The sequence below is a fragment of the Xyrauchen texanus genome, chromosome 20, assembly GCF_025860055.1.
Source record: "Xyrauchen texanus isolate HMW12.3.18 chromosome 20, RBS_HiC_50CHRs, whole genome shotgun sequence".
NCBI classification, from domain to species: domain Eukaryota; kingdom Metazoa; phylum Chordata; class Actinopteri; order Cypriniformes; family Catostomidae; genus Xyrauchen; species Xyrauchen texanus.
In genome coordinates, this window is record NC_068295.1 from 32,282,758 (window position 1) to 32,296,518 (window position 13,761).

Here is a 13,761-nt window from a genome sequence, read left to right on the forward strand (position 1 = left end):
GCCAAGCACCATGGGTCCATTTCCACCCGGTGGCTTTCGGAAAGAAATGCAAGGTGGACACAGGCATTTGACATTAGTTTTTTCTCAACAATTTTGAAACAATTTGGATAAATATAAGAGGACTATTGTAAAGTGTGTTATTAGAGCCACACAATTTAGCCTCTTCAATGTCTCAGCATAATATTGTCTAAATGTTGTGACATACTCATGAGTACCTTAGGAGGAGTATTTAAATGTTCAAAGACTGCAATATAAAAAAAAAAAATAGAAAATGGCCGACTTCCTGTTGGGCAGAGCTAATAACTATAATCACAAAGTTGTTCGGCTTGATGAGAACTATATCTGTACCAATTTTGGTGACTGTAGGTGAAAATGGGGGTATTACAGAGGCGGACTTACAGGCCTATTTTAAAGGGGGCACTACAGAGACACCCCGACACTACATGTCCATGCGTGAACATTTGCTCAGCACTAATGGCCAATGACTGGCCATTAATAAAAGTGCCATACTTCCTGCCGCCAGTTGGTGGCACTATGAGGACTGCCAGTCACATCAATCCCCAGGAGGAGTATTACAAATTTAAGGGCCTGCAATTTTCAAAAAAATACACATTCAACCAAAATAGCCGACTCCCTGTTGGGTGGAGCTAATAACTGTAATTTTGAAAGTTGTCCAACTTGATGAGAAAAATATATGTAGCAAGTGTGGTGACCGTAGAAGAAACTAACCCCACCACTTTTTTCAAAAGGTGGCGCTACAGAGCTCCCCAGCTATTCCCATGTGTTAACTTTTGCCCAGGCCTAATGGCTGGCAATTCTGATGTGTGTGAAAAATATCATGAAAATTCAAGCATGCCAAGTGCCTCAAAACATGTTAATATACATAAAAAGGAATTATGACATTTAATGCATTGCCATGGCAACACTGTGTAAGCTATCATGAACCCCTTCAGAGGGGGCCTGTGTTGCTCAGCAAGTAAAGACACTGACTAACACACCTGGAGTCGTAAGTTTGAATCCAGGGCATGCTGAGTGACTCCAGTCGGGCTTCCTTTTGGCCCGGTTGCTGGGGTGGGTAGAGTCACCTTGGGTTAACTTCCTCATGGTCACTATAATGTAGTGCTCGCTCTTTGTGGGGCGCATGGTAAGATGTGCATGAATGCTTCGTAGAATAGCGTGAAGCCTCCAAACATGCTAGGTCTCCACGGTAAAGTGCTCAACAAGCCACGTGAAAAGATGCATGGATGTGGTGGCAACTGAGATTCATCCTCCTGAAGCGAGTCACTATGCCACCATGAGGACCTAGAGCGCATTGGAAATTGGGCATTCCAAATTGGGGAGAAAATGAATCCTCAGGAGGAGTATTTCAAATTCCAGAGTATGCATTTTCCAAACAATCCAAAATGTCTGACTTGTCTGACTTGATTAGATCTATATATGTACAAAGTTTGGTTGCTGTAGCTCAAAAGTGATGTGCTACAAAGCCCCCCGAACATGCCCATGGTGGTGCTACAGAGTCCCCTCTACATGCCTTTTACCAAGCCCTAATGGCCAACGACTCTGACACATGTGACATTCCAGAGAGATTCAGTGCTGAGTAAACTTCTACAACTTTCTAGAAATTTCCACTAATATAAATAGTAGTATAAATACAGAAGCCTTAATCCCACCAGTTCAGTTTAGTTCCAGCTGCCTAAGTGGATACATATTAAGACATTGCTGGATGCCTTAATGTATAATGAGTATGGCTGGGAGGTCATAGGAGACTTCAAAATCGTGGCATTCTTGATGGGTCTCCATGGCGGTTTTACCAAGTTTCCCTGCTATCTTTGCCTTTGGGACAGCAGGGACAAGAAGGTGCACTACCACAGACGGGACTGGCCGTGGGACCCACTGTTGGACCCCCAGAAGGTGCTGGAAAGGTGCTGATTCATAAGGCCCACATCAAATTGGGCCTTATGAAACAATTTGTCAGAGCTCTAGATAAGGAATCAGCAGCCTTCAAGTACCTTCAAAATGTCTTCCCTATGCTGTCTGAGGCAAAGGTCAAAGCCGGTATCTTCGTTGGACCACAGATAAAGAAGATCCTGGAGTGCAATGAAATCCCCAAGAAGCTCATTAGTAAGGAGAAAGCAGCTTGGAACAGATTTGTTGCAGTGGTTCGGGGCTTCCGGGGCAATCACAAGGCTGAAAACTATGTGGAGCTGGTTGATACTCTGGTGAAGAACTACGGCACAATGGGCTGTAGGATTTCCTTCAGAGTCCATATCCTTGATGCTCATCTTGAAAATTCAAGGAGAACATGGGAGCATACTCGAAGGAGTAAGACGAGCACTTCCATCAGGATATTCTGGACTTTGAACGCCACTACCAAGGACAGTATAACAAGAACATGATGGGAAACTACATTTGGCGGCTGATTCTTGAAAGTGATTTACATATCATAAATATCGAAAAATTACTCTTTTGTAGTCATTTTTGCATTACTTTAGTATAAATACGTTATGTTCATTTGTATTCATATGTTGTTTTTTTCCGACTTTATGTGAACAAAAAGACACAACTACACCTGTTTTCTCATTGGAAATAGGTACATTTCAAAATATCACTGTCCTGGTCACAAAAGCAAAGTTTGTGGTAATAATAGCCATTTTCTATACTTTTGAGGCATAAGCAATTAGGAAATAATATTTTCTACCCAGGAACAAAAATTGTGTCACATTGTGAATCCTTAGAATAATAATAGAGCCTCAGAACTGCTTGGGCCCTAATAATCCTTAGAAAAACAATAGGGCCTCCTCGCTTTCAGTGCTTGGGTTCTATATAATCCTTAGTAGAACAATAAGGTCTCCACACTTTCAGTGCTTTGGCCCTATTAATCCTTAGAAAAACAATAGGGCCTCCTTGCTTTCAGTGCTTGGGCTCTAAATAATCCTTAGTAGAACAATAGGGTATCCACACTTTCAGTGCTTTGGCCCTAATAAGAGGAATTTTAAAGTAGTGCTCACTTTTCAAGCACTATTATTATCTTATAGGACATGTTCATAATGTTTTAATAAAGTCCATCAACTAGCACTTTTAGAATAAAATTCACTAACACCTTCATCTGTGCACCCCATTCCAGCCATCATTTGCACAAAGTAAATTTAGTGGCATTTATAATGTATATGTACTAAATAACTGCATTAGTGGGCTTTCCATTCACTTAATGTTAGAGCAGTGTGAGCACTGATCCATCCTTTCAGAGAGCATCAGCTCTAATGATCTTTAAAATATCATGTCATTTTCAGGATCCAAGCTTTTCTTTCCTCCCCTTTGCTTTTTATCTCAATTACTGATGTACCATGGGGAATGCAATTCATCTCAGAATGGACCAAAGTCTTTAATGGTGCTCACTCTTGAATTTAGCCTCTACAGCAGCGCTTTGATATGCAGTGAAGATAAAGGCCTGTTCAGCATAATTAAACACTCCTCTCAGCTGCCAAAAATTAAGCAAGTGTACAACTGCTCCTCAGCCAATTGGTTTGTACCTGTGTGTGCTGGAGCTTTTTTATCTTAAAGGGGTAGTTCACCCAAAATATAAAGTTCTGTTATCATTTACTTGGTAACATAAATAAACAGTTTTTTGTTTTCGAAATGCTCTCTATCCACACTGCCGTTGTGTATTTACAAATTTACAAAAATTTGTAAAAGTTGCTTGTCCATTTTAAAACATCTGAAAATGCTTACTGTGTCCTGCATAATTTCCATGTAGGGTATAATTATAATTTTTAGAGATGCATCGATCGACTGGCCAAGGACCGGAATCAGCTGATTTTCCGCATGCTCGGCCCGGACCGGTGACCGGCTGGTGAGCCTCACGTCTTTCCAATTCCAAGCCAGTCCATTTTGTTGCCAGCGGCGCAGGCAATAACGTCACAGCCGCATGTAAACATGTCATTGGCATGGAAGATCTTCACTGTGAGTGAAGAATACATAAAGTTTGCAATTTGTAATAATTGTAAGGCTAAAGTAAACCGTGGGGGAACCACCACAATAAATTTCGGATCAACAAACCTAATTAGACATTTAAAACACCATCACCCAGCTGAAAATGCCCATTTAAAAAAAGAAGCTAAAAAGGGAAAGCGGCTAAAGCTTGCCAGAGCTCAGAGCCAGCCACAAGTCAGCAGCCTCTCCTATCGTTCCTTGGTATGAGCAGCGAAAAGACCAAAGCAATTACGAGGAAAATTATGGAATTCATGGCCCTGGATGACCAGCCGTTCTCCATAGTTGAGGACAGAGGGTTCAGAAATCTGATAAATTTCCTCGATACAGAGTAGGTGGTACTTTTCCGACGTTGTGTTGCCCGAGTTGTTTAATCTCGTGTCATGTCACACATGCAGCCTGTTACAAGCATACTTGTCAACATTTGGCTACACAAATCTAGGAGGGGAAGGGGGTGCTGGATGGCAGAGGCAGGCTAAATACATACAAATTGTGCCATTGTGATTTAATGTGCTGAGTAACATAATTTTTCTCACCGTGTCCGATATTAAAATCAGTGCGACACACATTGCAAAAGGCGTGGGCATTGTTGATATGACTTCAGGATATGAAATTAAATTCTTCCGTCCAGCTGTTGTTAAATTTACTTGTATATATTTTATTTTTTTCACGGGAGCACCACCTGAGTCTTCTCCTTCCATCTACCAGTGATGATTGATTCAACTTCCCGCGTCTATTGCCTGTGCAGATATCAACAGAACATCTGGGTTTTGGTTTGCCAGGTTGAGGTCACAAATTATTAGAAATGTGTATGATGTGTCGATTGTGTGAGTAGGATGCGTTTCATAAAAGATCTGGCAACTGGACAACCTTGGAATAATATATTGATGTGATTGTTCATATAACGTGGTTTGGGCCATACAAATTATGGGAGTGTCCCGAGAGAAATAACAAAACGGGAGGGGGGCGGGAGATGGGTGTGAAATACGGGAGACTCCCAGGAAAAACGGGTGTGTTGACAGGTGACAAGCCGATCTCGAAACAGCAATCAGTTTTACAACTGATATTTGGACCTCTAACATAAGCTTAATGTCAAAGTTGAGCATATTGGACACTTCAGTTTTGTTCATAGGCTTGTAATTTTTGGAATTGTTTTGTTAGACGAGTAATAAAGAGAAAAGGTTCCATTTATAAAAATAGTGGAAAATGACATCTGTTATATAAAGCAACTAATTTGCAGTTAATTGTTATTTCTACCTCTTTCCAGTCACAGAGCACTTTATTTTGAGAGTCGTTTAAGTGAGAGAAGATCCTGTAACTTAGTGCAGTTTGGGGGAAATTGTAATTGTTTAATAATTTCTTTTATTCTGAAAATAAAATTTAGCATTGAAGAAAGGTAGATTTTGTTTGTATATGCGGTCAATAATAGTTCTTAGAAAGAAAATCAGAATCATTAAAAATCGGTATTGGCAGGTCACACTTGCAAAAAAATCGGAAATTGGAATCAGCCAAGAAAATTGCAATCGGTGCATCTCTAATTTCCATGTATGGTAATTTCCATGTATGAAACAATTGTCATCTTGTTCCTGTTCAGCTGTGCCAGTTGCTTTTACTTTCAGAGTCTTAATATTTTAGGGGTGGGAATCTGAATCGTTCACTCTGAAATTATTATAAATAAGGGATGATGTTTTGACAGCACCGGCCAAATATTCAAGATGATTGATGCGCCTGCATGCTTTTTATGTAGTGTTCCATCCTCTATGATAATGTCTTTGTAGAGACTGAATACAAAAGCGCAATTTATCCTTGTAAGGCAAATCTGAAAAAAAGTGAAAATTAAGTAATTTTTTATTAATTGCATTGGCTTGTTTTCATTGTAAATTTCTGACTGTGATTCCTAAGAAAGTACTTCTATCTATCAGTCTGTCTGTCCATCCGTCTATCTATCTATCCATCTATCCATCTATCCATCTATCGATCCATCTATCTATCTATCTATCTATCTATCTATCTATCTATCTATCTATCTATCTATCTATCTATCTATCTATCTATCTATCTATCTATCTATCTATCTATCTATCTATTGGGACATGACACAGACTGGATTTATACCCCTTAACACCTCTTTATATGTCATGATCATGTGCACTACCCACTGTACCACATCTCTGAGAAGTCGGATGTTTTCTTATTGTACCTATAAGTTTTTATTTAAATGTATCAATGTGTTTTATCACTGTACTGCAATTACCAGGGTCTGGCTTTACTATTTTCTCCAGCAGGTACTCGAAAGCAAAGTTTTTAATGATTTTATGTACAGTTGTAGCTACATTTAGTTTTCAACTCAAGTTATTTATAAATGTTTAACATTTTGGGAAAGGACTTACATAAGAGTATTTAAAAATGTATGCAAATGGAGAGCTTTATATATTAGTGCACTAAAAGTTGGAGTCTGTGCTTGGGGCTTGATACATGTTTATTGTGCATCATAAACTCAGCAATTATATCCTCTCTGAAATTATATGTTCATGTTTTATGGTATGCCTGTCATAGAACATCTATGTTACTAGTGTAACCCCCGTTCCCTGATGGAGGCAACGAGACGTTGTGTCGATTGAAGTGACACAAGGGGCTTCTTTCGGGAGCCTCGGATACCTCTGAATATGAAAAAGGCCAATGCCAAATTGGTGTACAGAATTTGCATGTCCCACCCCCGGACATACAGGTATATTGGATAAATAAATATGAAATGATAACAAAATTTGTTCACAGATGGGATTTTTTTTCTCACAAAAGTGTTTGATAGGAGGCAAACTGTATTGTACTGATTTGATATTCTGTTTGTTGATTAGTTGGTCTGTATGGGAATAAAAGTAGTACAATTTAGTGCGATCCAAGACAAACAATATCTTACGATTTCTCCATTTCGTTTGAGTTATTACAAGTTGTCATGAGACTGTATTGGTTATTTCACAACCATGAACCATGATTTGCTTCTTTCTTTTGCAATTCAGAGACAGGTGGTCTTAGGGGGAGGGGCAAAATTCCTGGTGCAAGATGGGTCATCCAAAAATAATTTCCTGAAATAAAAACAGAGACTGCAAATTTGTGCCTAAAATGACTCCAAAATGTTCCTGCCTCAACAGAACTGAATTAGGATATAGTACTGTGTTATGATTGACTGCTAACTTGAGAACATCATAAAACTTCTATGAGGTCAGTTTACATCATTTCAACTTGATCCATAACAGTAACAGCTTCTCTAAATAGAGCTTAGTCACTTAAAGCCAGTGATTTCCACTCTGTTGGCAGGTCTCAACAAGCAACCAATTTTTCTATTAGTCTGATTCAGCCCCTCCTGTCTGTGCACAGGGCCAAACTGCTATGCGGACACGGCGGTGATCCCAGCTGGCCGAGAGGTTAAAATCGACGAATGCACCATCTGCTACTGCACGTACGAGGAGGGCACCTGGCGTATCGAGCAGCAGGCCACCTGCAGTAAAAATGAGTGCCGGCCAAGCTAAGGTGGCGATGGGGGCGTCGCTTCACGCACAGCCTTCACCCAGACAGCTGTGCATCAGGAACATCCATACTAGCTGTGGTCTATATCGGCTCAGCACGGCAGCTGCGAGACTCACACGCAGCCAGGACACCAGCACCATGTGGAGTTGCTTCAGTCACAATAATTTGTGGCAGCTCATGACTATATGAACTCAGAGTTTCCAATAGCATGCAGCAGATGGGCCAATTAACCTGGGAACAGGGCCGAGGGCCAGAGTGCACAATGCAACATTCCTAAAGCTGTGGTGGAGCCTCTGAGTTTGGCATAGCATCATGACGAGTGATGAGATTCATTAGAATTACATATATAGTCTTTGAGATTTGTAACCCATATAAAGGATATTTATTTATGTATGTGCTGGTTTGATGATTATGATTGGATTCAAATATCTGATTTACAGTAAGAAATTTATATTTTTTATAGCCACTGTATTTTGATATGCTGTTACATTTCATACTGGGTCAGACTTTTATGCATCTTATTAGAATGTATAACGCACCTACAGCCGTCAATGTGTATGTCAGGAATATTTATTTGTTGTCAAAGTCAAGAAGACAAGCTGCAGTCGGGAATCGCACACAGCATCTAACACAACGCCTTTTCAGAATAGACAACAAAACAGAATGAATTTGGTGTCTGTCTAAGGAAACCTTGAAAAAACCTGCTTGCAGATGTTTGCATTTATCTGAAGTCTCTATTGTGCTCTTAACAAAGGTCCGTTTTGCTAGGAAGTGTTCATATGTGTATGTGTTTTCATGTTCCAAATAAATAATTACACTGTGCATGGTTGTTTATGACTACACACTGATGCAAGGTTAACTGAGGATAATTACCATTTTTAAACATAGAGCCACATTTCAAATGTAAAGTTAAAGCTTGAAAAATAGGGAGAAGATTTCACGGAGGAATATTGAACAAGAGGGAGTCTCCACGTCAAGTGGCAATTCCAATAACTCAATGGCTTAAATTTAGCTCTGTCAATAAAGACATGAAGTACCAGTTTGCTTTCAAGCCACGTAACCCCAGGTTTTCTGTTTCTGCAATTAATGTACTAAATTGCAGTGTAATAACAAAATATCCATTTATTTTAAAGGAAGATAGCACAACCACACTCTTCTAACAAAACATTTGACAAAAACAAGTTTGTTGAGTTTCAAATGATAAAACAACAGATGCAATGTTCAAAATGAAGGCAAAGCATATTTGGACTCTTTTCGGCTGTGTTGAACTACACCTGTGATTAATGTGCTAGGACACCTGTGTGAACTTGGGAGAACTGACTTCATACATCCACTGAAATCATCTTGACTCCTTGAAATGTAAAATCATACACATAGGTGTGACTTAAGCATCCAAATACATACAGTATATCATATGCAGCAACAACAACTCAATCTGTGTTGGGTAGAAGTCTGAAATGTAATTTGGTACTGATTACTAAATGGGTCGTCACTGGTACAAATTACACAACTAAAATTGTAATCAGTAACAATAGTTAGATCAGGGGTTTTCTTACTGGGGTTCAGGACCCCCAGGGGCTGCGAGGGGTTGCTATGTGGTCCATGGAAATATCAGAGAAAGAGAAAAGTGTTCATAAATGTAAAAAAGTAAAAAAATATATTTTCTGAATTTGCCATGTGCCATTTCATTGTAATCGAAATGTTTCTCTTCAGCTTTATACATTTAACATAACTAAATGAGTGGGTACGCTGTCAACATATTTCAAAGTAGGCTAAATATTTCCAGATAATTAGGGATGCAGCAATATAAATATTTTTGGGAGATACCGATTTTAACAAATATTATAGGAAGTCACTAGTTCCCTATTTTGCTATGGAATTATGCTTTTAAAATGTAAAAGAGGGACAAAACCTATTTTATTGTTCTAAAAATGAATAATTTCCATTGAATATGGATTAGATCAATAGAACACAGGCCAAAATTGTTAGAAAACCACAATTCAGGATAAATACAAGATAATATATATATTACTTGATGATTTATGTGGGGGTAATTATAAACAATAAAACTGTCATTAGGCCTGTAAACATTATGATAAAATGTTTTTTTATATATTTGACAGGCTTTTCTTTTTCTGAGTTAATTTATTTTGGTTGGTATGTCTTCATATTACACAGAACAATTATTATAAATGTAATAATATAAGACAATTAATTATAAACAAACCATCTGTTTTTTCATTTCCACGATTTAATGCTTATGCAAAATCACGAAAATGCTGAGACGAAAAAACAATGGTTGATATTGGTAGTTTATATCAATGTTTTTTAGCTGATAGTTTTAATTTGGTAATTAATTGGCTATCAATTGTAATTAATTGGCTAGTAATGTATCCATCGGTGCATCCCTGCAAATAATATTTTATTTATTTAAAAAAATATATATATATTTAAACAAAAATATATAGCGACCATTATATTTTAGGAGTGGGCCCAACGCAAGGTGATTATCATATTTAGGGGTCCTTGGCACTAAAACGTTTGAAAACTCCTGTTTTAGATTACAATTTTTAGGTAATCTATTTACTTTTTGATCACTAATTTCCAGTTTTTATGTAAATCTAATTTTAAGTGTATTAAGTAGAGGTTGAACGATATATCGGTTTTGCTGATTAATCAGCACCGATAACAGATTATAGGAACTATCGCTTTCCCCCGTTTTTCCCCGTTGCGTCAGGTGCTGGAGGTGAAATAAAAATGATCACTTCACTGATGCCTTGTGGTGTTTGTTTTCAAGTGAGACTACACTTTGAATAGAGCAGAACACTTCAGATGCGGATTTAAAACATTAACAACGAAAAGGTATGTATACAGTACACTACAGTACACGTTGTCATATCATTACAAAGTAATTCATTTGTTGACTAGATCCTGCATTAGTAGATAACAGCAGTATACTTGCCGACAAGGCTGAGAGGACGCTAACATTAAAGCTAATCTCAAGTGGATAGAAAAATGTGACAAAAATCCAACCCAAATGTTTAAATGTCACTATTGTTACCATTTATTACCATCTACTTGCATTAGTTTATATCCAGCTGGTCACGTTTGTGCATTTGTTAGCCAGCTAAGTTGCATATTTAAAGCTAGTGACATGAGAAAGCAAATGAATATCTTCATGCATCCGAGAGAAACGGATTAAACAAATCAGAAACGCATCCGATTTTAAATAAAAACATGTATCCTCACTGTAATACAATGACTTCAGATCGATCACTTTCTTGCACTAAATAAGGGTAGACAGCACAACATACAGTTTAACAAAAAGCAGGTTTCTCAATATGCTTTTAAAGTTCTTTTTAATTAGACACATCATCTAAAAAACCGTGCTCTTGCATGAGACATTTGTCTAGCACACGCTTACATAGAAAAACAAATGGATGGTGGCAAAAGCATTTGGTGTGAACAGCCCCTTACTGTTGGTTGAGGTCTTTGGCCATTGCATCTTGTTCTCTTATAAGCATTTCTCAGATTAAGCAATGAGTTGTTTAAATGCTTTATCAGGAAAGATGTTCAACTTGGTCATGTGTGTCTCAAGATCCTTGCATTTGGTTCCAGTCTGTTGTGTTCCATCTGATTGAACAGCCCCTGGTCTGGGCTCATAATCTGAGCCGCTTCACCACCGAGTTCAGCCGAATACCACTGCTATCTGTGAATATTGCTAATATACATACAACTGGACTGAATAAAAAACAATGTGGTATTTCGCTGTCTACTGTCTATTGAATCGTTTTTCACCCTCATTTTAATTTTGAATTAACATTGAGAATATGTGACAATTTGATGTACATGATGCAAAGATATAGTGTCAATCTCAGAAAACTGACAATTTCATACGATAGAGTAATATGGCCCAACACCAGGTGCGATATCAAAGAGCTGAATTTTGCATGAAAGTAATTAGATCCTTCTTGCCATATGCCACTTATGTCACACTCTTAAATACTGTTCGGTTTGATGTCAAGATATCTGCTGCTAAATTAAAGGTACAAAGAGCATAACATAGGATGTGTAGATTATACATCACTAGATTGCATTCTGTGTGCTGAAGCTCTCAACAAACAGACAGCCTATCTTGCAAAAAGCAATTACTGTTTGAGTTTAAAGATGTGGGTTTATGTGAGAGGTTTATATTTCCCTCATGATATTTTATCAGCAGTTAATAATGTGTCAAATAAATTAAAAGAGCTTACATTGCGACAACATAATTACAAACAGATGATGTGTTGAAAATGGAAATAAATCAGTTTTAAAAGGAAATGTTACTGAATTATTGACAATCCTATGTTCATTTATGAGGTCTTTCATACCTTTGTTTATTAGGAATCTGGAGCCCTACATGGTTTCTGTCATTACACCAGGGGTGCCAGACAACCATTACATCCCTCCTGCAGTAAAACGTGCCTTGAGGCAAGACTAAGGGATTGTGGAAAAATGAAGCTGAATGCATGCACATACATGACAGAGAGAGTAGATCAACCTCTCACTCTTTCAATCTATCTCTTTCTGTATCTCTGATCACTTCTGTGGTCTATCCATCTTAGCTGCAGAGCTCAATGGATTTGGAATCATGGATTTCTTCATGTATCCTTTTGTAAGGTTTTTCCACCCTGCTGGGTGTACACAATTGCCATTAAAGTGTCTCTTTCCTACACTTTCACTAATCCCACTCCACCCATTCTTTCATCAGGCTACCAATTCTTCAGATAAGATAAACTGTCTATTTTTATATCACCAATCCGGTGTCTTTAGCTATGATTTTAAAGGGAGAGTTATTTCAAAAAGTACAATTCTGTCATCATTTACTCATACTCATGTCATTCTAAAATTGTATTTCTTTCTTCCGTCAAGTTAATCTCAATTGATAACATTTGTGGCATAATGTTAATTGCCACAAAATACATTTTGACTCATCCCTCCTTTTATTTAAAAAAAAAAAAAAGAAGCAAATATCGAGGTTAAAGTGATGCACTTTCAACGGAAGTGTATGTGGCCAATTTTTGAAGGGTTAAAATGCGGAAATGTGAAGCTTATAATTTTATGAATGGACATTAATTCTTCTGTTAAAAGTCTTTTATTATTTGAGCTGTAAAGTTGTTTATATTGTAATTTTTACAGTAATTATAGTATTTGTTGACATTACATCATCATGAAAACGAAGCTGTAAAATTGGCAGTAACTTAACACAGAAAAGGTTAGAAAGAGTTTTTAATCACAAAAAAAAATCATGTTAATACCACTGATCTATATATATAACTGGATAGCTCATAGAATTCTAAACTGCCAGCAGTAGGTGAAGCTACCGGAAGTGCTCTGGCGGCCATCTTACTATTCCCTACCGACAGAGGGCATCGCGGCATGTGCAGCGTTTAACCGCGAAACAACACTCACTTAAGGATGCGGCTAAAGTGCCCACAGGTTGTAATTTACGACTATGTACATATTAAGCACACATTAGTCGTTATCCCCATGTAGAGTGTCCATAACGATCATAATCTTTAATAATCAACAGTAAAAATACAACACCAAAGTGTATTAATACCCCTTTTTAAAGCAAAGTTATCCATCTGCAGATTGTTACAGGATGCAATGTTTCTCTGCCTTCATAGTTTAAATCTGTTGATGCTCATTAGTTCATAATGTTGACAAATTATACATCTGCATAATTTGCCAACATTATTAACCATTTTGACTAGATTATATAGTAAATGTGAACTAATTTAGGGGGTGCATGCACATCAACAAATTTTAAAGTTAATAAAAACGACTAGCTTTGTGTTGATATTGTAACTAGACAGTACCTCTTAGAATAAATCCAGAACCAAATATAAAAATGTAGCATAGTATACACACACAAGTTCATATGTAGTATGTGTGTGTATATATATATATATACACATATACACACACACACACACATTAATTTACCTTTACTTAATGGAATTATCCATTTGCACTCATTTCTGGAACATGTACATACCAGCTTGTGAGCATTTAATTATTTCAACAATCCCCTGATATTTTAAATCATAATCAGAAATAGGTTTATTGACATATGCACACTCAAGGAAATCATACATATTTATTTGTTCAATAACAAAAGCTTCCAAGTACATAAAAAAAAATTGACTTAAAGAACAGGTGGAGCAACCAAATTAAGCACCAACTTAGTTGCAAACTAACTAGTAG

At 37.5% G+C, this 13,761-nt stretch overlaps 2 protein-coding genes across 3 annotated transcripts in view; one reads left to right on the plus strand and one right to left on the minus strand.

The window, feature by feature from the left end:
• Positions 1 to 8,328, plus strand: part of LOC127661017 (brorin-like) — a 28,944-nt gene extending 20,616 nt beyond the window's left edge. The window contains exons 1-2 of one of the 2 annotated variants that reach the window (XR_007972721.1): positions 6,037 to 7,206; positions 7,363 to 7,497. Coding sequence is in view for 1 of the 2 variants with exons in the window: in XM_052151557.1 (XP_052007517.1) it covers positions 7,363 to 7,514 (152 nt within the window). In the remaining variant the exon portion in view is untranslated. Of the gene's footprint in view, positions 1 to 6,036; positions 7,207 to 7,362 lie in introns of those variants that run through there. The other variant, XM_052151557.1, reaches the window with a different exon arrangement.
• Positions 1 to 13,761, minus strand: part of LOC127661011 (kinesin light chain 1-like) — a 293,422-nt gene that overhangs the window by 125,896 nt on the left and 153,765 nt on the right. The window lies entirely within an intron of this gene.